Here is a 24,137-nt window from a genome sequence, read left to right as displayed (position 1 = left end):
AAAATAATCCAGGATTATGTAACATACCATATCAGCACTGGAAAAATATATCTGTGTTTTGATCTCTGAAAGTAAATTATTTTTTAGCTGTTGTCTTGAGTCTTTGTATTTGTCTTGTAGTGACAATGGGATTCTTTTCTAGGGATCTAGAAAACAATGAGCTGGTCACTATGACAGGCCAAACCATGTATGTTGCCAAATAGCACACTAATAAGATAAGTTAAGCCTATTTACATTTTTGTTTTTTGTTTTGCAAGAAAAATTAGATTAGGTTTATTTTGGTCTGCATCAACAACCAATACTTTCCTCCACAACATAGGAGCCATGTAAAAATCACAAATAAAAGCAAAAACAAAACAATCACTAAGGGATTCATCAAGAAAATATAAAGACATTTACATACACATACATATCGATATGTGCATTCACACGTACACATACACATGCATACATACACAACAACAATCATGCGTACATATAAACATGCATACACTCCCACATATATTTTAGTCAATCACATGCTGACCAAAAAAGGTGTAGGCTGAAGCCATGGCTTATCCTGCCTACCCTTTTACATAACTTACACCGAATAGGCAACATTGTGTAAGTGATTATGTTATTTTATAACAAAGCAATATATAAACGTTTCACTCAGAAACAAACTTACAAACAAAAAACAAAATCTCAAAACATTTCAATCTCAACAAGCAGCAGTTCAGAAATCTTAGTGAAATCAACAGTTTATACTTCATTCATATATTTATTTATCTGTTTCTTTTTAAGCTTTTTTTTTTTAAATACACAAAGGGATCAATTTTATGATTGATTGTAAGGCTGTTATAATGTATTTTAAACATGTTAAAAAAGACATGGAATTTATTGTGAATTTAATGATAATTTATGGTACATTTCATATTCACAAGTGTAAACTGAAAAAATGCACACCCTATTTCCCTGTTTATATACAAGAACTAAAACTATACTTTGAATCCCTTGAATTGATTGATAACAAAAAATGAATAAAACAATAGACCTTTTTCATGAGTTTCTTGGAGAGGATTTCCCTCTTAGCGTCTGAAATATTGCATATATTTTAATTTATATAATAACAAGAGTTATATGTCCCGCTTTTTATTTTTGTTTTTTCTTTGTTTCCTTTTCCTTGTCTCTTGGAGTATTTGATTTGTCTGAAGCACATGTCTGTAGTGTTTGTCATTGTATTGTTTACCATTTTCAATAAAAAAAAAAATATATATATATAATCCTAATTTATCATAATTTTGCCAAAATACAATTTGAAAATTAAAAGTTAAAGATAAAAGTTCCTGTATCGATGCTTCACAGAGTTTTAGGATAGTTTAACTATCTTCCAACAGTATTCAATGGAAATAACTAACCAGCTTTTATTGTGCTAGGAACCAAAGTCGAACGGAAAACGGCGGAAGAACAAAGCAGGGAACCCGGAAATAAAAATATTCTCCTGCCCGCCCCTTTTACATCATGTGAGCTAAAGGTGGTTTGTTGTTGTCCTGTCAGTTCCTTCTCTAAAACGCCAAACATCACGGTACAATGGAATCAAAGGATGGGACACTGTATGCAGTACGTACAAGCCATTCTTTGTTATCTGGTTGTTAGTGGTGTAGTTTTTCCTCTGAAGTGAAACTAAAATACCATGTAGCTTTTAGCTTGTTAGCTGCTCAGTAACATCTATCAGCTGAAAACTGCAAGATGAACGAGTGTTTCTGTCGTAAAACAATACTTCAAATGCAAATCTGTTGCAAATGATCAGGTTAGCAAGACCTTATCTGTAGACAGGCCTCACACGTAATTAGCATTTATTCAACAATTCATTTAGTGAACTGTGGATCAAGCTGAGTTATGTTGCTTTATCTGTAATGAGCCTTTAGTTGCACCTTTATGTTTATGGCAAGGCATTAAAACATTATTGGAAACAACCAGACAAGCATAAAAGAGCACAATTGTAATGACACATATGATAAAACATAGAGAAGAAAAGGATAATTAGAAATATATTAAAAGTAAATTTAAAATGTGCATTTAAAGTGGGTTAAAATAAGTTAAGGTAGGAAGGCAGTGGAAAATAAAAAAGTCTTAGTCTTTGATTTAAAAGAGGTGAGAGTACGAACAGACCTGCAGCTTTCAGGGAATGTGTTCCAGATATGTGGTGCATAATGACTAAACGCTGCTTCACCATGTTTCCTTCTGACCCTCAGGACTGAAAGCAGACCAGTACCAGATGACCTCAGAGGTCGAGGTGGTTCATAAAGTAGGAGCAGATCAGCAATGTATTTTGGACCTAAACCATTCAGTGCTTTATAAACCATCAGCAGGATTTTAAAGTCTATTCTCTGACAGACAGGAAGCCAGTGTAGAGATCTAAGAACTGGAGTGATGTGGTCTACTTTTTAGTTCCTTGTTAGGACTCGAGCAGCAGCATTCTGTATGAGCTGCAGCCGTCTGATGGACTTTTTAGGGAGTCCTGTAAAGACACCGTTACAGTAGTCTAGTCTGCTAAAGATAAATGTATGGACAAGTTTTTCTCCATCCTGCTGAGACACAAGTCCTTTAATCCCTGATATATTCTTAAGGTGATTGTAGGCTGACTTTGTAATTGTCTTAATGTTGCTGCTGAAATTAAGGTCTGAGTCTATGATTACACCAAGGTTTCTGGCTTGGTTTGCATGCTATAGTGTGCAGGATTTACATTGAAGAATGATAAACACATCTTTGTTCATTTATTGGAAGTCATAAAACATGCACTTACCTTAGGTCAAATCAGTCCATCTGTTTTTATGACAGGTCTCCTTTTTCAATAATGCAGTGTTTGTTGTAGCCCGCAGGCCCCTCGGCAGATATACAAAGAAGTCTGGATGAAGACTCGATGGTGGACGGACCTCTGATCTCCGCTGACGCCCTTTACTCTGCCATCAGGAGAGAGTTTCAGACTGTACCTACACCCTACCATGCGGGCCTCCTCTCTGTACTGCATGTATGTTATGCACACACATACATGGATTGTGTTTGCTGTAGGCATTAGATTATTCCCTGATAGAAGCCGAAGTTCCCTGAAGTCGCCTGAGTTTTGCAGGGATTTATAAAAAATATTTGACTTAAATAAAACAGTTAATTGGAAATTGTTGCAATAAAAATGAAAAGAACATTTTAAGAATTATTATTTCATGTTGATACATGAAGAAATGTAGCATTGATCATCTTTCTAATCATAATTATGAGTTTTTCAGTAATTTTCATCAATAAATACAAGGCGCTAGTTAGTTCTGACATCTCCAATGGGGGGATTTCCTGCTCTCTCTAGTTCACATCATTTTAAATATAATATCTGTTGGTTTAAGACTGCTTATTGGACATAAAATCTGGATATGTCCATTTTGTATCTGGACAACTGGATGGGCTTAATCTTATTTTATACTAAACTATTAATACATTGATCATCAGAGTAATAAGCTGGTAACATAGATAATTCTTAGTTGTAAGCTGTAATGGTTTGACAGCACTTTCAAGTGTAATCTGATTAATCCAGCACATGTAAAAGGAATTAACACTGTCTAGTGTCTGAACCTGTTGTGATTGTTCTATTAGCATGTCCTGATCTTTGGTAATGTCTCCTACACATACAAATAGCTCCCTCACTCCCAGTGCTCTCTTTTTTTGTTTGTTTCAGGTTGTGTATGTAGTGTTGTCCGTGTGTTTAGCAGTGCTGTGTGTGTTGAAAGCTGGCCAAGAGGAGGTGTGCACAAGTATTTTGGGTAAAGTGCATGGCGACAGCGTCATTGTGTTTGGGAAGGTGGCTTTATGGGCGCTGGTGCTGTTGTTCACCGGGTGTGTGCAGCATCACCACAGCCGGGCCAGAAGCAGAGGATACCTGCGGTTCTACAGACAGATGCAGGGACTGAAGCACCTGCCACTCACAGTGCACTCTTCAGGTACGCCCAAACACACACTGCTGTCAGGGAAATCCATTGACTTATACATGCAGTGGTCTTTCTTTCCCCTAGATGGCAGTAAAGCTGTAGATGTGTTTGTGTGCAGGAAACGTTCTGCTGCTGGTTGTGCTGGCTGCAGGATTATCTCCTAATGTGCTCACTTACATGCTGCTCAGCATTCTGGGGCTGGAGGTCCTGGTGGCAGTGCCATGTCTGCTCTATTACACAGGTACATTTTAATAATTACATATTCTATTGTATCTTTTATTCTGGGATTGCAGAGTAACCAGTTTGTAAGACAGAAGAACATTATGCTATTGACTGAGATTTGATTTGTAGTGTATAGAAGACTATTAATTCATGCAAACACAAACTTACACACACACACACACACACACACACACACACACACACACACACACACACACACACACACACGCACACACACACACACACACTTAGACACACACTTAGACATACACACAGACAGGCCTTCTCCCTCCAAAGAAGAGACAACAAGTTTACTCACTCAACCCACCTGGCTTGTAGCACCCTACTTTCCATTGCAATAAGGGAAATTAGTGTTCAAATACAGTAAAAGAAAAACTAACTAATAACTTTACACATTAATGATAGATAGTTATATGCCTTTAGAGATATGATCATTTCAATGAATCATACACAAATATAACAACTCAACCAGAGAAAAGTCTTCACAACAGAGCTGACTGAAACCATGAAATGTGATTACTTTTCAGATTAGTATCACTTTCTTCTCTTTCTTAAATATTGTTTCATTGACATCAAACGGAATTGAAAAAATAACAATATAGATCAGATTTTTTATAATAGAGAGGTCTAAAAATTCACCATTACAACTAAAATGTGTACTATTTAGTAATACGGCTGAGGACATGTTAATAATTCTGGAGCAAATCATACTAGAGAAACTGAAAACAGCAGAAGTCAGCTGTTATCATCCGTCTTATTCTGTGTTTTTGAATTTGCACCATACCAATCTATATGTATATACATTTTTAAAATAATTTTGCACCTCTTGGATTTTTTTATTTACATTTTATATTAGATGTTTGGATCATAAAACACTGAACTATATATAGAACATGCTGAATAGCAAATATGGTAATGTGTGAATGTTATACCTTTTTTTAAAGGTCACTTGTACCTATTTTTCTTGTGTCTGCAAAAATATCTTGTCCTTTTTTTCATTTTATATTGAAGGAAATTTCTCATAGGCACAGGCTGTCATAACAACAGGACATGTCACTGAATGAGCACTGTGGGGTATGAGTCACTGAATCTTTCCTCCAATCAGTTTGTGGTTAAAATTTTAAGGGAATAGTCTTTTAATCTCGTGTTGATGGGGCAGTGCAGCCTAGTTTCTGCTGCATCATCGGCGACAGACAGAGAAAGATGAGAAGGCTTGTTACCAGAGTCTGTAAAGAGCCTCACATTAATACAAAAGTCCATAAATTCCCAACACACCTCAGAGATCAGATACAATGATATAAGTACACACCTTGCACAGAGTACCAGCACACGATCTTTTTATTGTAACGGAGGGGATGGAACTCCCTCAGCAAGTGATATCAGCTGAGGAACATGGAGAGACACACCCTGTAGATTACATTACACAAACACACACACACACACACACACACACACACACACACACACACACACACACACACACACACACACACACACTACCCCCACTCTCTATCTGAGCACATTCGCATCACAATACCTGCCCTGCCCTTTTCAGACTCGACAGCATGACAATCAACTATTCAACTCTCTCTCTCTCTCTCTCTCTCTCTCTCTCTCTCTCTCTCTCTCTCTCTCTCTCTCTCTCTCTCTCTCTCTGCTGATCTGCTTTTTTTGTTTAGCTTCTGAACACCATGCAATCTTTGTAGGATACTTGTCAGTCTGTTTCCCCTTTGTCCTCTTTTTCCCCATCATGGAAGTCAGGAACTTATAAACTATGATTTGCCAACATCAGATTCAGCCCGCACTGTAGTCTTCAAATTTAATTCCTAGGACAAAAATTCAAGAATTTGGTGATCAATTTCTTGCCCAATGATGTCAGAAGTAAATATTTCCCCTTCCTGCCTCCCTCACTGTGTTCTTCAACTAAATAAAAATTGAGAAGTGATATGACTAAAGAACATTAAGTCAAGAAAACAGTCGGAACATCCATGTGCAAAAAGGCAAAAATATACATTTAGTTATCCCTCCCAACCCACAGATACACCATATGTATTTGTGGTTTAATGTCCAGCATTAATGAAAAGGAACTAAAGAAGTATTTATTCTAAGAGTAAAATAATCACTTGAAAATGTGGGGACGTTTTCACAACATATTTGACTAAGATGGATGTTTTGTTTTGTACTCTTATATTCAGTTCAGTGTGGCTTTAAATTCTACATTCAACCTTTATCAGCTGATAGATTATTCTGTTTTAGGATTCTTTTCTGAAGTTGCTTTGATCCAGCAAGGTTTTCCAGTCCACCGCTTTGCTCCAAACCGAAATATCACTACAGAATTATAATTCAAATACTGAATGAAGTGTGTTGAACTTTTGCACAGACATTCATCAACCCTGAGGTATTAATTCTGGGGAATTAGAGACTCCCATACTGTTCATTTTGCACCATGAGCAGGTCAAAGTTTCCCTTTAACCTGGGAGCTATTTAAAGATCTTTAGGACAGATTTGTACCTCCATATTTCCAGAGAATCAACCTCTATGTTGCACTTCATGTTGGTGGTTTAGAAAGAAATGTCAAAAGCTGTTGGACAGATTGCCATGAAACACATCCTTCAGGATAACTTTAATTACTTCTGTGATCCTGACCTTTTCTCTTTCAACAACATCTGATAAACTCTGATGTGTCTGTACTTCAGAGAGTACTTCTTGCGAATGTTAGCATGCTAAATTCTAAACTTAGACAATGAACATGGCATTTACATTACACCAGTTGAATTTCAGCATGTCAGCATTGTCTTTGCTACAGAAGTGTGAGCATCTGGCTCAAAGGACCGGCTCAGCTATTCCAAAAATTTGGCAACCTTGTCAGGAAAAATACACATTGTGTTGCTTCCTAAAGTTCACCCCAGCATCTCAACCCGAGATGGCTTCCTAAGGCTTTGTTGGCATGGATGTTGAGCCATTTTAAGCTATTTCTTAAATCAGAAAAATAAGAGAAGGAATTTCATCCATAGATCTCACTAAAGGGACATTTATCTGATTTTGTGGATTCAGTCCTTAGTGTTTTCTTTAATTAAAAACACAAATAAATGAGTAAAACTAAGGCAAATCGACGTGCATAGGGAAGCTTTTTTAAAGTTATATAACCATAAGCGATGGCATTTTTGAATCAGTCCATGATAAATCTGCTCAACAGCAAATATAGGCACTTTTTTTTTAAAGTGAAATCTGCGATTTACTTTGAAAAGCCATGATACTGACAATAAAAGGATGAAGACATTCCCTAAATTGTTTTGTGAATTGAAGTAGACCATCCTCCCTCTCTGCCTGTAGAGGAAAACTGCTGTTACAGATGATCTATCAGAGGATATTGATCGAGAAGAATCTGTAATGAAAGGAAATACATATTAAAGCTGTGTTTGGCAGCTGAGGGGCACAGATGAGGGTTCCAGATACCACAGAGGCAGGAGAGGAGATAAGAGGCATTAGGATTTAGCTTAGCCAAAGGGTAGCCCTCGACCCACTCCACCCAAACACACACTTACACACATTGTCCCTCTGTGTTTACAGTGAGGGTGATCCACAGTGTGTGTGGGGGTATCTGTGATTACCAGCCACATTCCTGCTCAGATCAGTGCGGTCAGGCATGAGGCAAACTAAGCGACGCCTCGCAGCACAAACTTTTTCAAAACACAAACACACACACGCGCAAACTGATGCAGGGTCAAGGTGACATCAGAGGGGTAGAAAAACTTCTGTTTCTAGGCGACAGAGAGGGAGAAAGATAATGCCTACAGCTATGAAGTCCATACAGGAAGGCCTCGTTCAACCCCTTTGAAGTGCATACTCATTGTGAGTGTGTGTGCCTATGTGTGTGTGAGTGTGTCTTTGAGGTTTGCTGTATGTTTCTGCCTCTCTCATTTTAACATGAATACACTCTCCTCTATAGAGCTACATACACATCAAAGCCATGCATTGGCCTTCAAAGGGTTAACTTAGAATACATCTCTGTCCTCCGCCAGGCCTTGAGTTAGTATAAGCACTGCAGGGCACACACACACACACACACACACACACACACACACACACACACACACACACACACACACACACACACACACACACACACACACACACACACACACACACACACACACACATACATAAACATACTTACAGTAAACTGCTATCGCACACACACTTAAGGTACTGTAGGACAGGGGAGATGTGAGACTGAATGATAACATGTTCAGCTAACTTACAAAACATATTTAGATCTCATGTAAGTTCAAATAAACACATGATCTCACTATAAAGTACTCTATAACAAGTCCTATGTTGAAAATGTAACATTCTGTTGAAAATAAGCAGGAAAATGCACCTAAAGTATCCAATGTATCTAATGCAGATACATTTCCCCTGTGAATGTAGTTTGTAGTAACATATTATTTACATTGTAAGTAAAACATAAATTAGAATGATGATGGAGGGAGGTAATGTTTAGAGAAAAAGAACATTTGTACATGACTAATCCAAAGCTTGATCTGTAAGGCAACTGGACCGGTAGAAATTCTTGAAGACGTTTCACCTCTCCTCCGAAAGGCTTCTTCAGTTCAAATTTCTACCAGTCCAGTTGCTTTACGGATCAAGCTTTGGATTACCATGACCTGGATGACTGAGAACCTTCAAAGACATCTTGTACATGACTGAATCCGGAGTCAGAGAAAGACAAGTATTGATAAAGTGCCTGTCATACATGAAGCAAGTCAAAAGCCCTGTTCACACTGACACAAAAATCCTGAAAAGGTCCCAGATATGACCCAGATGAGCTGCGTATGTGCACACAAACAGATTTTTTTCTCACCTTGACTTCAGCTGGATTTTTTCAGCTGGCTATTTAGTGTAGTTTCAGGGTGAAGTCAGGGTGAGCTCGTGAGAATGCAGCAGGAAATCTTCAGGAAAATTCACTGCGTGTGTGCGGGGCAGGCCGGGGATGATGATACTTTTATCATCATGTTTTCTGTCCAGTGTTCCACTGCAGAAGAGAATAGAAACTAAAGATGCTGCACAGTGCTTGATTCTGATTCTGAGTTATGGGTGGATTAAAGTAGTAAAAATTAAAACAAATTAAAAAAAATTAGTTCAACAGTTTTAATTTTCTTTTAGGAAACTCTACAAAAAAACATTGGTATATCTGGGGCAGTTTGGCTCTGTGGGTGGAGCGGATGCCCCATGTGCAGAGGCTGTCCTCCTGATTGCACTGGTCGTAGGATTGATTCCCAGTCCTGGCAAGATTAAGCATGTCATGCCCTGCTTTCTCACTTCACTTCCTTCCTCTCTCTAGTGTCTGATCCAATAAGAGCAAAAAGCCCCAAATTAAATCTAAAATAAGAATATGGTGTGTCCATGTTTTAAATAAGGTCATCAGTGTTGGATGTAGCTGACACTCGTTCTTGCTCAGGTTTCTCCTTGGAGCAGCTCTGTCGACCTTTATTCACACCCACAGCTGCATCTTCAGCTTCTCCCTGCAGCAGACTCAAGAGCAGGATTTATTTTGCAGCTTTTTCGTGTAGCCTTGAGTTCATTTTTAAACTCTGTTCATCTCCTGTGTGAGAACAAAAAAGGTGATCCGTCTCCATTCTTCTCCTTCATCCTGTGTAGCTGTAGTCTCTGCATGCTTGCTGAGATCCATTTCCTTCTCGTTTCCCTTCATGCAGTGCGTACTTGTGAGCATCATATGTTGGCTGTTAGCACCTCTGCAGCTCCACCATTATCACCTAGAAATGTGCACCTCTTCATGGGTGATCTAAGCCCCTCAGATCTGAGCAGACCGAGTCTGAGCACTGTCTGTCCAGCCGTGTGAGCGTGTGAGAGCCTCTAACATGATCGTGTGAAATGTGTCACCTCCTTTACACTGCTCCCTTCATCCATCTATCTGTCCATCCATCCAAACTCTACAGTTGTCTGTGTTCATTTTTGATCCCCTGCTGTAATACACACAACTCATGAGACTGAAAGATCTGACGAGTTTCAAATAAAGGAGAAGTTATAAAGAAGGAAAGGATGTGTCCCATAACTTAGAGCTGTAGTTGTATTCAAATCTACTCTTTTTTTTATGCTGTAATTTCAACCAAAAATATCAGTCTAGTATGGTTTTTAGAAAAAAGAGTGACAGTATAAACTGGCTGGCTTTGGTATGTAGCTATTCTCCTTTCTTTTACCTACAAGTTGTGTTTCTGTTTAATTGAATGGGCTCTTAAAGTGGATGAATTTAACCCTTCAAAAGCTGCATGCGCCCTTGACTTTCTTAATATTCACACTGATCCCCTGATGACACTCAGAGGTGTTTACACTGATTCAGGGTATTTACCAGTTTGTTAAGAATAAAAATAGAATGATCACTGTGTTTATTTCACACGTCTTAATGACTTGTTTATGTATAAATATCATTTAAAATGTGGAGAAGTTATTCATTGGAGCGTTTTCAACTGCAAACCAATAAATAAACAACAACCACAAACAAACACTCAACAAGGTGGTTAAAAAAAACCCAAAACAAACCGTAGAGAAATACTGACAAACCATCCACTAGTGAGAGCCATCCCTCCCTTAGTAGTAAAAGAGGCTTTACATATAAACTTGACACATTTTGAAGGAAGAAAACATAGAAGAAGAAACTTTGAATCTTAATTCATATGACATTTTTAGAATATTTACATTTCGTTTTTTCTACTAGGATGATTATAAGGCAGTCCTCTACATAATATATATATTTCAGACTAGAAATAGACCGATATGGTTTTTCAGGGCTGGTACCGATACCAACTATTAGTAGTCAAGGAGGCTGATAACCGATATTTGGAGCTGATATTTATTTGCAGTAAAAGGGAAAATATTGTTGTCAAAATTTTGAATAATACAAACTCCAACACTTAACTTTGTTTAAATGCCTTTAAGCATATGTTTATTAAACAGCTTTTCAGATTTGCAACATGTTAAAGGTTGTTTTTTTATCTTAGACAATAGACATCTTTGTTTTAAAAGTCTAACAAAAAGTGCAGGGAGCTCCCAGGCTCAGCAGCATGTCTTATAAAGTTCAATGAAAACTTAAACAAATAAATAGCTCCCTAAAGTTTTGTACGGTAAATAAAGTTTCCCAAAATTTCAATATAACTGAAATGTTAATCTTTCATTTATCTTTGTTTTAAAGGGATATTTCAGTTCTTTTGAAGTGGGGTTGTATGAGTTTTTAATCACTAGTAGTTGTAGGGGCCACAACGGATGCTGCTCAGCTCGTTCCCTGGGATGAGAAACTGCAGGGAGAAATTAGCCAAAATAACCCAGTTTCAAATTGATCTCTTATCGGCTGTCAGGTTTTTTGAAAAAAGCTGATGCCGATAAACGTCAAAATGCAGAATATTGGCGCTGGTCGATGATCAGCGCCGATAATCAGCCAGGTCGATAATCGGTCTATCCCTATTTCAGACTATAGGTTTTTTTAAACAAGTTTTTGCTGAAAACACAATCTCATATACAGTTAACCTCTCTGCAATCACTGAACATATTTTAACCCTTGTTATCCCTGACTGCAACATACATTATTCTATAAGTTCCAAAATGGGTTAATGATTAAGGAAAGCACACATGGAACTAACATTTTGCCTGATGAGATTGATAATATATCGGATAGTTTTATTTCAGTCAAACCATTTCACAAGCTGTTATGATAGCGGAGGAGATCAGAGTCAGTCCTGTGTTTTATTTCTTTATTCAAGACACATTTTCACAGGAAAGCTTTTATTGTGCGATTTGGTTTAATTTTAGCTCTGATTTTAAGGGTCTGTTTTATAAGTTTGTATGATTCTTAAGCTTTTGCTTCATTTTATTTTTTATCGCCTCATTTTGCTTTGCACTTCTTCTTGTTTTTATTGCCCACCGTAAAGCACTTTGTTACTTGTATTGAAAAGTGCTATATAAATAAAGTATTATTATTATTATTATTATTATTATTATTATTATTATTGTTATTATTATTATTATTATTATTATTATTATTATTATTATTATTATTATTGTTATTGTTATCATTATTATTATTATCATTATTATTATTATACAGATTCGGTCCCCTTTTGCCTTTTTTTGTGTTCATAAGCTTCAAACAGCAACATTGTCAAGGATGGTGGGAATTTAAAGAAAATTTGTAACCAGATATCTAATGGTGTGAGGCACCAGTGGAGCTCAGCAGTTGAATTGTGATCCCTATTTACAGAGGCTGTAATCCTCAAGGCAGGAAGCCTAGGTTTGATTCCAAGCTCTAACTTACTGCACGTCACTCCCCACTCTCTCTCCTTAGTTTGCTACTATATCCACTGTTCTTTATAAAATTGGGGCATAAAAGCTTTAAATAAATAATAACCTTTGACTGCAGTTCCTCATCATTTAAAAAAGAATCACAATGCAGAATTGAACATCTTTATTTTGTGTTCTTAAGACATTTCTTTGTGCAGAAATGTACTCACCTACTCTAGTCTGCTTTAACATTTTTCAAACAAACTTTATTTCTGACAGGAATGTCTCTTTCTCTCTCACATACTTGCTTACTATTGCTTTATTTACAAACACACACACACACACACACACACACACACACACACACACACACACACACACACACACACACACACACACACACACACACACACACACACACACACACACACACACACACACACACAGGTTTAGGGCCTCATTATGCAGGAATGTGCAGTATTTCTTTAGATTGTGTGTGAGTGTGGATGCAGAGATGCTGCACTGTAGCAAAGTAAAGATAGTGCTCTTTAGAACCTCCCTGACAATTTCCTCTGGCTAATGACACGCCAGTCTTATCAATACTGGGCCTGCTCCTCCCTCCGCCCTTCCTAGCATACTCACCCGAAAACCCCCCAAAAAACCTTGGCCTTATCTCAATCCAAACAGCACCCACATCTCCCATATTTTTAGCTCTGGCTCCTCTTCTGGCCTCTAAATACTCCAACGCCACACCTTGCTGCTAACCCCTCCCCCCTGTGTAAAGGTGTATGTAAAGGGTGAGAGAATTAGAGGTTTGAGTGCAGGATATGGCAGCCCATAAGAGCTAAGTGCAGGATATAACAGCCTGTGTGTGTTTAGGAGGGTGAGAGGGATGGAAAACAGTAAAAAAACAAATGTGTGCTGTTTCTCACCTGAGTGGTTAATGTCTGCAGGATTGCTCTCACTGCGCTATAACATCTATGTGTGTGTGTGTGTTTTTTTATGTGCAAGATAAAACACTGGTTTGATTTTTGTGTTTGTGGTTTTAGTGAAGGTGATGCGGTTCAACAGAGAGCGCGCAGCACCAGATGTGAGCCAGGAAGAGCATTCACGAAACTTCAGCGTCACAAGCATGCCGACTGAGACCGGCTTCAGGTACACACAGTTTACTCAAGTCCTCCTGATATTGTGAATCCAAACCAGCGCTGTGATGAAGCACAGCCGTTATCAATCCTTGGTACTTTCATAAATGTATAATGCAGTGGTTCCATATTGAAGTCTCAATGTGTCATTTCACATTGTGTAATGACGACACAGAAGCACAACAGGAAAACACTCAGCAGGGGCCCACACACTCTCACACTCAGACAGACACACACAGACAGTGCTGCCTGCTCTGCTGGCTCACAGTGATCCCGTCTCACTTCTGTAACGCCTCTGTTACTACCGCTGACGCCGGCACAGCTGTGAGGTGACTTGGTCCCACTGTTACATCTCACACTCTGAGATGTTCATATAGAAGGTGAAACATTACAGGGGTGTAAATATGTTCCTTTAACTGGCAGTGTGAAAAGGGTGTCAGCCACATAAATACCTTGGCCGAAGCCTTTTTAGGGAAAACACCGTGTTGAAAAAAAATCTCCCCCCATAACTTAACCTTAAGTTTTCAGCAGGACAAGGATAGATACAAAGAGGACATTATAAACAGGGTTCTTTGTCTGAGAGCTCTGTAACTATTGTGACATCTAATTATCATCCCTTACAAATCAAAATATGAAATACTTTAGATTACATGACTTAAATTTGTACTCCAATTTGAAAAGTGTCCTTTTAGGGCATGGATTTAGCCTAATGGAGCTCCATCCCGCATGTTAAGAAATATAACTTTAAAAAAAATTGTCCATGAATTATTTTGTCTTTTTATTTGGGATAAAGGTGAAAAAAAAAAAAAAGATCCTCATAAATCATGACATTCATCAAATCTTTTGTAACCCTCCTAATAATTTAGTTTTGATCCATGTTGGCTGCTCATGCATTGAAATCAAACTTTCAAAGTTGCAAAAAAAATCTCCCCCCATAACTTAACCTAAAGTCCTCAGCAGGACAAGGATAGATACGAAGTGGAAATTATAAACAGGGTTCTTTGTCTAAGAGCTCTGTAACTATTGTGACATTTAATCATCATCCCTTACACACAAATCAAAATATGAAATACTTTGGATTACATGACTTAAATGAGTACATATTGGCCCTCCCATGTTAAATTCATCCTGAAAAGTGTCCTTTAGGGCATGGATTTAGCCTAATGGTGAAGTCCCATGCCCATATAGCGGGCAGCTGAGGTTTTGAATCTGGCCTGCAGCCCCGTCCCGCATGTCAAGAAATATAACTTGTTAAAAAAAGTGTCCTTGAATTATTTTGTCTTTTTATTTTGAATAAAGGTGAAAAAAATTATCCTCATAAATCACGATAGTCCCCCTAATAATTTAGTTTTGATCCATGTTGACTGCTCATGTATTGAAATCAAACTTTCAAAGTTTATTTTGAAAGTACAAGTATGATCCAAAAGTTTGAAATTGGTTTGACATAGCTTAACAAGCTTTCTTGTTTAAGCTCACTCAACATTTAACCAGGATTATATTCAAAAGATTGCTCTGACTTAACAATAATAAAAAAAGATGTGCGTGAGACTAAAAAATGATGATATTCAAGACAAGAAACAAACATCCAATGGACAGCAACACTGTGGCAGCTTGTCTGTACATTACTAAGAGTTATTGTAGAGTAATAGAGCTCTGTGAGAGGAGAACGTACGGAGTGCTTTGCACAGGCAGTATTTAGTTATAAGCTACTCAACATAGTCTTGACTCTGTGTCATTGTCTGCCTCACAGGGAGTGCTCCAGTCTGGAGGAGGTTGTGGAAAAGCAGGCCGACCTGATTGAATACCTGAAACAGCACAACACCTTACTGAGCAAACGGCTGCTCAACCTCACCTCTCAGCACTGACCTCCTCCACCTCTTCCTCCAACCTGTGATCCAGCAGCCACAGAAGCCAAACACAAAAGAGAAGGGATCTGTTGGTATGAAAGAGAGGACTGAAACTTGAAGAAACACTGGATAAAGAGACTTGAAAGTAAGAGAATCCCTGTGCACTCCAGCACCTGTGCGCACACACTTGAAGACAGGATGGAAAGATAACGCTGGAGGAGGTGAGCTGTAAGTGGAGGGCAGTTAAAGAGGGGAGGCAGGAGGAGGAGGAGAAGGAGGGGAGTCGTGGGTCACAGATCAGAGGTGAGGGGTTTTTATCACTGTGTTATGACCCTCAGTGACCCACGTTTGCTGCTGTTTGTGTTACTGTGAGAGAAACAGAGGGGGTAACAATGTTTTAGAGATCATCTGCACTAAAGGAGGAACTGAGAGAGGAGAGATTAGAGGGGGGTTGCGCTTATCAGGGTCCAACGAGAGAGGGAGAGGAGGTCGATTAATGCTGTAAAATGTCCGCAAGTGCTTTTTTATTTGTCTGGTATGTGTTATTGATTCATTTGGTAGTGGTTTTCTATTTTTTCAATCATCAAGGTTGTGTATTTGTGGTCTGATTACAATAAATCTTTAATATTCTCAGTTCTTTTGTTTACGTCATTTTTCTTGAAATCTTCAGGTTGCCAACACTGCAGTGAAACACAGGTGAACGCAACAGTTGTGTGCTTACTTTGTGTACTGTAATGTAATAGCTTAAGGACAAGGGGCACAAACAATAGTAACATTACCACTGTAAACATTAGCATGGTATTGGTGTCTTTTCCCGCCTCGCCTTCTGTGTCTAATTTCAACAGTCACGGGAATCTACGTTAACGAAATATTGAGGTCATCATTCAGGCTCTTGGTGTTTGCTCCCCAGTGTGGTTTCTTTATACTCTGGCGTCCGTTAACTCCACAGGGGAGCGCCACTTTTACAACTCCTTTCCCATGTGTCTTCAACTGGGAGCTCAGTTTGACTTGAGGCCTTTAGGTGATTTTTTTTTTTGAACCAAGAGAAACCTTTAATCACATGAAGTCTGGCTTTAAAGCCTGATTTTTAATAATAACCATTATGTTTTATTAATGCCGCTTGTATATGCAGCTTGTAATTGATTGTAGAAAGAAGAATAAACAACTTTATATCGATACATTTTTTATTAAAAGTTTAAAATGTAATTCAATAAACATTTGAAGTGCATACATGCATTATAAACATTTTGTAGGAATGCTATATGTTTGCTGTTCATCATAGCTGCAGTCACTAAGATGTTTCCAGCTCTTTGGTCTGTAGCTTTTTTAAGTCAATGTCAGATGTTTTCCCTTTTCCCTCATTGGCTTGTGAGGAGGAAGAGGAAGAAATGGTTCTTGCAACTGGGCACAAACCCACATATATGGCCACCAGGACGCCAAAACATTTCTCATTTTACATTTTGCTTAGAATGCAGAAAGTGTCTCGCAGCTCTTTTGAAGCTACAAACACATGATAGTCATTTGGTGGCATTTTTTTATGGTGTCCCATAAGTTTTGCTCCTCTTCGCAGTTCATGGCTCTGGGATCCATCTGTTGACCACACACTGCTCTTGCGTCATATTCATGTTTTCTCTTTCCTCGGGTCACCCTCATTCTTGAGCGTCAGCCTGTGATGGAAAAAAAACATCAATTAGTATCTCGCTCAAGGAGTTCAGCACAAGACAAAAACAGATTAAGAAATTTTCCATGTACAAAATAAAGTTGGATTTCCCCCTCTCCCCATGGCACCAAAGCTTTCCTCTGCATCGTTAGTGAGATTTATGTCCACACTCCTGTTCTGCGTGAATACACACCTCTGCCACTAATCACACACACTTACTTAACTGACACCTGCTGGCTCTGCAACCTGCTTTTGTTGAACAGCCCCAACTCATAACCTTTTTTTTTTTTTACACAGAAACACATATAAGAGTGCACATATCTCACCTTAGGGGAAGGGGACCCTGGAATGGAGGGGTAGGCAGCGTCTGTGTGGGCAGTGGTGTCTGTGGTATCTTCTCCTCAAGTTCAGGAAATCTGAAAGAAACAGAGGAGCTTTGATTAGAGCATAAGCCAATCAATAAGCAGAAAATGATACATTTGTAACCTGGGAAATATATCAGTTGAGGTAAGAGTGTTGGCATGAATGAACAGCTTGTTAAATGTAATCGTTGGTGTAAAAGCTTGATTGATGTCTGCAGGTGGACCCTAACATACAACCTAATAGGATTTATTAATCCCAAATGGAGAGGTATAGATTTTTTTAGCACTTAAACTGAAGAACCAATACATCTACAGTTACCATTTACCATGTGAGTATGGTCTTGGAACATAAAGAGCTTAATTCAGGCCTATATTATATTTCGTTGACCGTTGAAAAGCCTGGTTTCATTGTTTAAGCCCAATTTTCTAACAGCAGGGCGACCCCTTCTAATAAACTGGGACACACTGGCCTAACACATGATTATTTTTAAACGTCCCTAATAAATCCACTTTGACTCCCGCAGTTCACAGACTACCAGCCAAGCCCAGGAAGAGATAAACTGCCAGATGACTTTATGACTCCCTCTTCCTCACCCCTCACCCCTCCTCCTCTTGCCTGAAAATAGCTGCTCCCCACGCCTGAAGGTAGGCTTCTTTACACTTGGCACTGCTACTCCATGTCATGTTAATAAAGCTCGGGTATTTGCATGGCGTTTTAACACCGTGATAAACAAAAGCGCGCCGGAGTGCTTTCCAGTCGGGGACAAAGGGACTCTTTGGGGTCGCGATCCCCGGCGGCGGTCCGCTCCCTCCCTCTCACCCTCTTCCTCTCCTCATCATCACATGAACCCAATCACGACCTAAAGCCTGGAGCATCTGTGGAACAATCGTGGGGCCTATTTGTCTCCACCGTAAGGCCGAAAAGCAAATTACAGAAACTAGTATGTTTTTTTTGCGTAAAAAGCGCACCTGTTACGCAGAGCAATAACGGAAGTCTTATTCTCTACTTGAAAAAAAAAACTACTAAAATTTTATATATATTTTCTGAACTTTTCAGAATTATTTCCTGTTTTTCAAAGAGAGAGAGAGTTTAAAAAAAAAGAAAAAGACAATTCCTAATGTGGCACCACTTCTAGTCATATGAATTAGAAATCAAAAGTTAACAATAGATAGGCCTATGTTATATAATTTTAAACGTTTTTATACACATATTTCTATTTGACCAGTTTGTTAGCAAATGAATTTGTCTCAATGTCAAAAAATACAAGTTGTAGGAGTAGAGAGCTGTCCCCATTCAGGAGTTTACGCACTATATTACACTAAAGGCGCTATATTTTTTGCGGATTCGTACATGAGCTATACTTCGACCATGACGGACTGTTGTTGCACCTCGAAGTCAAAAGAGGTAAGATGAAGTATCTCAATTTTAATAACTTAGAGAGCGATGGTTACAGCCAGATTTGCGTAAATTGCGCACATTGATTTCCAACGCAGTTTAAAATGTTGACCAGGACTTTGTTCAAACTCTACTAATTAAATTGAATTTAAACGGACACATGACGGCTAGTAGGGAAATAATGACGGTATAGTTCTGCGCTTCTTACCTGGTCTGGCGGAGGAGATCGGTACCACAACAGCTACGAGCAGCAGGAGCAGGTACATCAGGTTGAAGATCCTCATGGTTTCGCTGGTTCTTGGCTCTTAAAAAGCTCAGTTGGTGATAATTTACCAAAAGTCTCAAGAGTCTTGGCTTTGAGTTGCCTGGTGATGCTCAGTGAGTTTTAGTTCTGTCCTCCCCTTGTTTCAGTCCCAGAAGGCCAACCAGCACAGCAGAGTCCAATGAAGTGTACACTGAAGTCCCTCAGGAGAATCGGTATGTCCCAGAGGAATTTGTGTGTCCACAGTGTTTGTGTGTCCAGTGAGAGTGTGATTGTCTCTGTGTCTGAGAGCAAAGTGACAAAGGTGACTTTCCCCCCATCTGCTTTATACAGCTTTTCAGAGGGAGGGGGGTAGGTGGGTATGATGGGGGTGTAGGGGTGTAGCAGCTCCCACAGCAGCCCCCACCTCAACCCCTGACACACACACTTAAGCATAGCACATATTGACCCCACATGTAGAGGGTAATTCAAGTGACAGGAAGCCCCCTCCCTACCCTCTGACTGCCCCTTGAACACACACTCCCCTGCATGCTTCATTTTGTATATGTGTGCATGTGTGTGATACTAAAAATGATTGAGATATTCAAAGCGAACGGATGAAGCAGTCAAAGGTGATATATCACTTTAAAGATTAGAGCAGAGATTTAAGAAGCTGTAGTTGAAAGTAGCAGGTTCTTGAGGCCAGATCCCTCCTCCCTCACTTGTCCCCTACCTACCCCCGCATTAAGGAGGACACACATCTGGGGCTTTTTGGTGGCGGGGTGGTATTGGAGGTGGTAGAGAGGGGGGTGTTTGCACTGAGCATTTTGGGAGCAGGGGTCCCATCTGAATGAAATCCAGTGATACGCTGGACTCACAATACTTACAGAAGTCTGTCTGTCTGTCTGTCTGTCTGGGCTGCCGTCTGCTGAGTCTGTCTGGCTACAGGAGTGTCTTTCATAGTGATATGGTTGTGTTTACGTATTGAGGTTGTGTTTGTAGAATTCAAATTATTTGCTTCAAAGGTGATTTAGTTCACAAAAAATAATAAAAAAATGTTGGCTTCTTCTCAAATAATCAAAAATCAAAGCACTAGTTGAAAATGATGGGAGCATTTACATATTTATCTTTTATTTACTTTATTTAGAACATGACCAAAGGTGATTAAAACAGTATAAAAATGTAAGTATTGAGTGGTAAGCCTGTGTTAAAGGTTGTGTGTGGTTTAAAGCGTTATTCTTTTACAAAATAACTCTCAATCTAAATCTAAATGTTGTCCCTGGAAAAAATTTATTTCACAAAAAAGGGTGTATAGTTGCTCATGTTTGAGCATCTAAGGAATCGGGCTGCCTTAACAATTCCTCAAACCAGTATTGATAGGCACTGTACCATTATGGTGCATGAGGGGGTTTTCCTGCAGCAGGTAACCCAGCTCTCTTGGCTTTAGCTCTGCAGTTGCTGGTGGCTTTTGCAAAGTGTTGGGACTCATTAGCGTGTCTGCTTACAGCCGTCTCTGTGGACTGAGACTCTCCATTCAGCACCCAGCTAATGAATTAACACATTAAGATGAAATGTCAGCCATTACATGTGAATGAGGATTAGAGAAGCAGCAGGACACTAATGGACCAGGGAGCTCAAAAATGGTCACGGAGACTTTGAACAAGCATCTGGACTGCCAGCTCTCTTTAGCCTTAAAACCAGACAAAAGATGCCAAAAAGAGTCCCTCAGTTTGTGGGTTGTTTAGTGGTGTATGTGTGTCATTATGTCTTTGGAAATGTAGCCTTTATTACTTTATGGTGTTTGCAAAAATGTTGCTTGAAATGACAGAGATTCCCCATGGATTTGGTCATCGTGTAAACACACACACTCTTGTACACATCCAGCTGCAAACACTAAGCCAAGGTATAGTTTGTTTCTGTGGCAAGCTGCATTTTGCATATCAGCTGCTATTGTCTTTTAAAAAACTTTTATTTTCCTTATTTAAATATGCAAATTTTGTCTCAATTGTCATTCAGAGCCACCTGGTTTCCACTGCATCCAACTGCTGCACCAGTTTCTCTCTCTCTCTCTGCCTCTCTCTCTCTCTGTTTTTCTGTCTGCCTTTCAAACCTGAAACAAGTGAATCATACTGAACTCTCCCCACCAGGTTTCTTGTGTGACTGAGAAGAGCGTGTTGTAATATTTGCTCTTCCTGGGGATTATACGTCTTTACAGGGATTACCCAGCCTGCTCAAACACTCCCCTACGACACACACACACACACACACACACACACACACACACACACACACACACACACACACACACACACACACACACACACACACACACACACACACACACACACACACACACACACAGAGGGAACCTTGCTCCCTTTTTCCTCATCCAAATATCCAAAGAATGCTTAACATTTGGTTTAGTTTTATAATTCAATCAGCCCAAAGTTTCCCCCCTTAGTTTAATCCTGGAAAAAAACACAAAGTCCCCTGTCTTCTAGGATTTGAAGAGAAACAGCTGAATATCTTTCAGAATGTGAGGAAAGAATTTGAGGTATCTGTAAAAGTGTTGACTGCATAACCCAGCTCCAAGTAGCACGGAAACTCCTCAAGAATTTGAACCCTTTTGGGCCCTGGATTTAAAGAAAAAATATATTTTTTCCCTTTTCTTGCTTGAAGCCAATCAGCATGAGTGTTTTACAGATTGTTAAAATGTCTGTCTTAGTGTCTGTGGTATGGTTAGTTGGAGGGATCATGGATGTAGTTTCTGTGACATCACCAATTGGTTTCTGGACAGATGTTTTGTAAATGCTGAGTCAACCTAACTTGTTCTGATCAACTTAAACACAGTCTATATGGAGCTGAGGAGCTTTTACCCATCAACACAGCCATGTCCCTAACTATGCAAATTTATATTCTTAGCCTTGATAAAATCAAAACAGATGTGTTAAATATTAAAAAAAAACAATCCCTATACAGTGTGTATGAATAAATATATGAGCTACATTACAGTATATGTTTTTTTGGACCAGACTGTAAACATGTTCAATCTAGTTGTTAAAATGGGCATTTTTCAATAGGATCTTATGGCGCTTCCTGGGCTTTTGGACCCAGCCTTAAGTGGACACTTGAGGGTCTGCAGATTTATGCACTTTCACATTGACTTCACTTTTCAACAACATAGGTTGACGCTTGGCTGTAAATGATGGGGGCAATGCAACTTAATGCTGTCATGATGGTTATCCAATGAAGCAGAACTATAAAGATACCAAATAAAGCTATGTATAAAGCTAAATATGGATGTTGTTTTACGCAAACTAATTTGTAATGATTATATTTTTCACTTTTGATGGTAAAAACTTTACAAATGGAGGATCATACTTTTCATTCATCACAGGGGATCCTTGTGCTCAAAGGCCACCATCACTTCACCAATGGGAAGGGTGAGTTTGCGTTTTAGCCTAGAATCTGGCTGCTAGATATCACTAAATATTCATCTCTACTCAATATAATATAGAGTAGAGATGCTCAAGGATTTACCTTAGCTAAGGTTAGTAGTTCTGAAACAGAGAGGACAACAGGTCTCATGACCTACTGATGTGTCGACAGGTTAATCTAGGGGTGTAGTAGTTTTTTGCTTTGTTCTGAGTCTCATAATTTTTGGCATTGACCTTAATATGTCCAGGTACTTTGTTACCCTGTGAAGAAAAAGACAAATCAGGATCTCAAGAGTGCTAACGCTAAGATTTTGCCCAATCTGATATCAAAGATGATCTGTCATAAAGTAAAAAACTAGTAAAAGCAATAAATCCTAACTTTAGAGAAATTGAAACTTAGAGATACTAAAACTGTTCAATGGTTTTTTAAAAATTGTTATTGTATGGGCACAGTTTAATAACTTTTTTGTCAGAAGTGTACTCTGGTAGCTAAGCTGGTAAAGAACACCCACTCTATAACTGGCGGCAAGGTCCTTTCTGTGCAGCCCCAGGTTGGATTCACACCCTTGTCCCTTAGCTGCATATCATCCCAGTCTCACCTCCCCTCATTTCCTGTACCTCATTAGCTGTACTTTCTGGATACAGGAAAAATCTTCAATCACTGATGTCAACAAGAGGCCCAGACTTGGTTGCCAATGTCTCTTAGTAGTAGCCCAACAGAAAACTAGCAACTATACTGTTGACCACTGTGTAACTCAAACCAGAGATGGACTGAGTTGGACTGCAAACCTGCTGCTGTAATTGCTACTGTTACAGTAGACCAGGTCTTCCTCGTAGCTGTGATCTTTATGACCAAAGAGGAAGTGTCAGCCTCCCCTCCCCTCCTGAATTTTCACTTTCTTCTTCCTTTCCCATCATCTCCTGACCAGAACTCCCAGATAAAGAGCTTCCTCTCTGATAAAACCTGTGTAGAGGAACAGAGAGTCATAAAGAAAGACTCTGTTTTTTTCCCCACTCAGCTGAACATTACTGCATTGTGCACAGGTACGCGTAGTGATGACTTAGCAAATACTTATATACATACAGATAGGCTATAAATACAAGCCTTGTATTGTCTTGGTCAGGTGTTGCTCCGACCTGAGCCAACAGAGCAGCTTTGTATTTAAGCAGAGTTTCTCATCCCTCATCCCTATTTGAGGCTTTGATTTTATTTGATTGGGAGAGACGTTGGTGTGGATGGTGGTCTTTAAATCATCCAAAGAGTTGAGTTAGAATAATAATGGATGACTGTAAAGGCCAAAGCATATGATTCACATTAATATCCTGCAAGTGTGAATGCATAGACATAGAGGCAGTACAGTTGCCTCCTCTCCTGATTTAGTCATAACACCTACTGTGGCTTCTTGATCTTTATTTGTTTTTCATATTTTGATAGATCGAATTCTCTTGTCGGTCTTCAGTTGGATAAAAATGTGGATAGTTTAAAGGCCAGAGCATATAGTTCATGTTCAAACAATATAGATGTGTTTGCTGCCAGAGAATGTATCATAGAAATTCTGTGGCC

The 24,137-nt window shown here is 39.1% G+C and overlaps 3 protein-coding genes across 4 annotated transcripts in view; 2 read left to right on the top strand and 1 right to left on the bottom strand.

Moving 5' to 3' along the window:
• Positions 1-1,465: 1,465 nt before the first annotated feature.
• On the top strand, positions 1,466-16,113 carry tmem192 (transmembrane protein 192). 2 transcript variants are annotated; one of them, XM_034687885.1, is made up of 7 exons: positions 1,472-1,599; positions 2,235-2,287; positions 2,855-3,010; positions 3,704-3,965; positions 4,072-4,194; positions 13,538-13,643; positions 15,381-16,113. In XM_034687885.1, exons 2-7 carry the CDS (start codon positions 2,258-2,260, stop codon positions 15,493-15,495), a joined length of 792 nt encoding a protein of 263 aa, XP_034543776.1. In that variant the 5' UTR covers positions 1,472-1,599; positions 2,235-2,257; the 3' UTR covers positions 15,496-16,113. The 2 variants fall into 2 exon arrangements, with proteins under 2 accessions (XP_034543775.1, XP_034543776.1); XM_034687884.1 differs by lacking the exon at positions 2,235-2,287 and having other exon boundaries at positions 1,466-1,599.
• Positions 16,114-16,698: 585 nt separating this feature from the next.
• On the bottom strand, positions 16,699-19,440 carry apela (apelin receptor early endogenous ligand). The gene is made up of 3 exons (XM_034687575.1): positions 19,104-19,440; positions 17,464-17,553; positions 16,699-17,144 (listed from the first exon to the last, which is right to left on the bottom strand). Exons 1-2 carry the CDS (start codon positions 19,177-19,179, stop codon positions 17,465-17,467), a joined length of 165 nt encoding a protein of 54 aa, XP_034543466.1. The 5' UTR covers positions 19,180-19,440; the 3' UTR covers positions 16,699-17,144; position 17,464.
• march1 (membrane-associated ring finger (C3HC4) 1) overlaps positions 18,059-24,137 on the top strand; it is a 34,116-nt gene continuing 28,037 nt past the window's right edge. The window contains exons 1-2 of the mRNA XM_034687569.1: positions 18,059-18,144; positions 19,307-19,372. The gene's annotated coding sequence lies outside the window, so the exon portion shown is untranslated. The remainder of the gene's footprint in view (positions 18,145-19,306; positions 19,373-24,137) is intronic.

Source organism: Notolabrus celidotus, chromosome 7 (genome assembly GCF_009762535.1).
Source record: "Notolabrus celidotus isolate fNotCel1 chromosome 7, fNotCel1.pri, whole genome shotgun sequence".
Lineage (NCBI taxonomy): Eukaryota > Metazoa > Chordata > Actinopteri > Labriformes > Labridae > Notolabrus > Notolabrus celidotus.
The sequence above is the reverse complement of the archived record's forward strand: the minus strand, read 5'-3'. Positions and strand labels throughout refer to the sequence as shown.

Bases quoted from the DNA above. Each gene is read 5' to 3' on its own strand.
- tmem192 (XM_034687884.1), top strand. From the start codon at position 1,570: ATGGAATCAAAGGATGGGACACTGTATGCA. The intron at 3,011-3,703 runs GTATGTTATGCA...TGTTTGTTTCAG, and splicing joins GCCTCCTCTCTGTACTGCAT to GTTGTGTATGTAGTGTTGTC. The intron at 4,195-13,537 runs GTACATTTTAAT...TTGTGGTTTTAG, and splicing joins ATGTCTGCTCTATTACACAG to TGAAGGTGATGCGGTTCAAC.
- apela (XM_034687575.1), bottom strand. From the start codon at position 19,179: ATGAGGATCTTCAACCTGATGTACCTGCTCCTGCTGCTCGTAGCTGTT. The intron at 17,554-19,103 runs GTAAGAAGCGCA...TGTTTCTTTCAG, and splicing joins GATCTCCTCCGCCAGACCAG to ATTTCCTGAACTTGAGGAGA.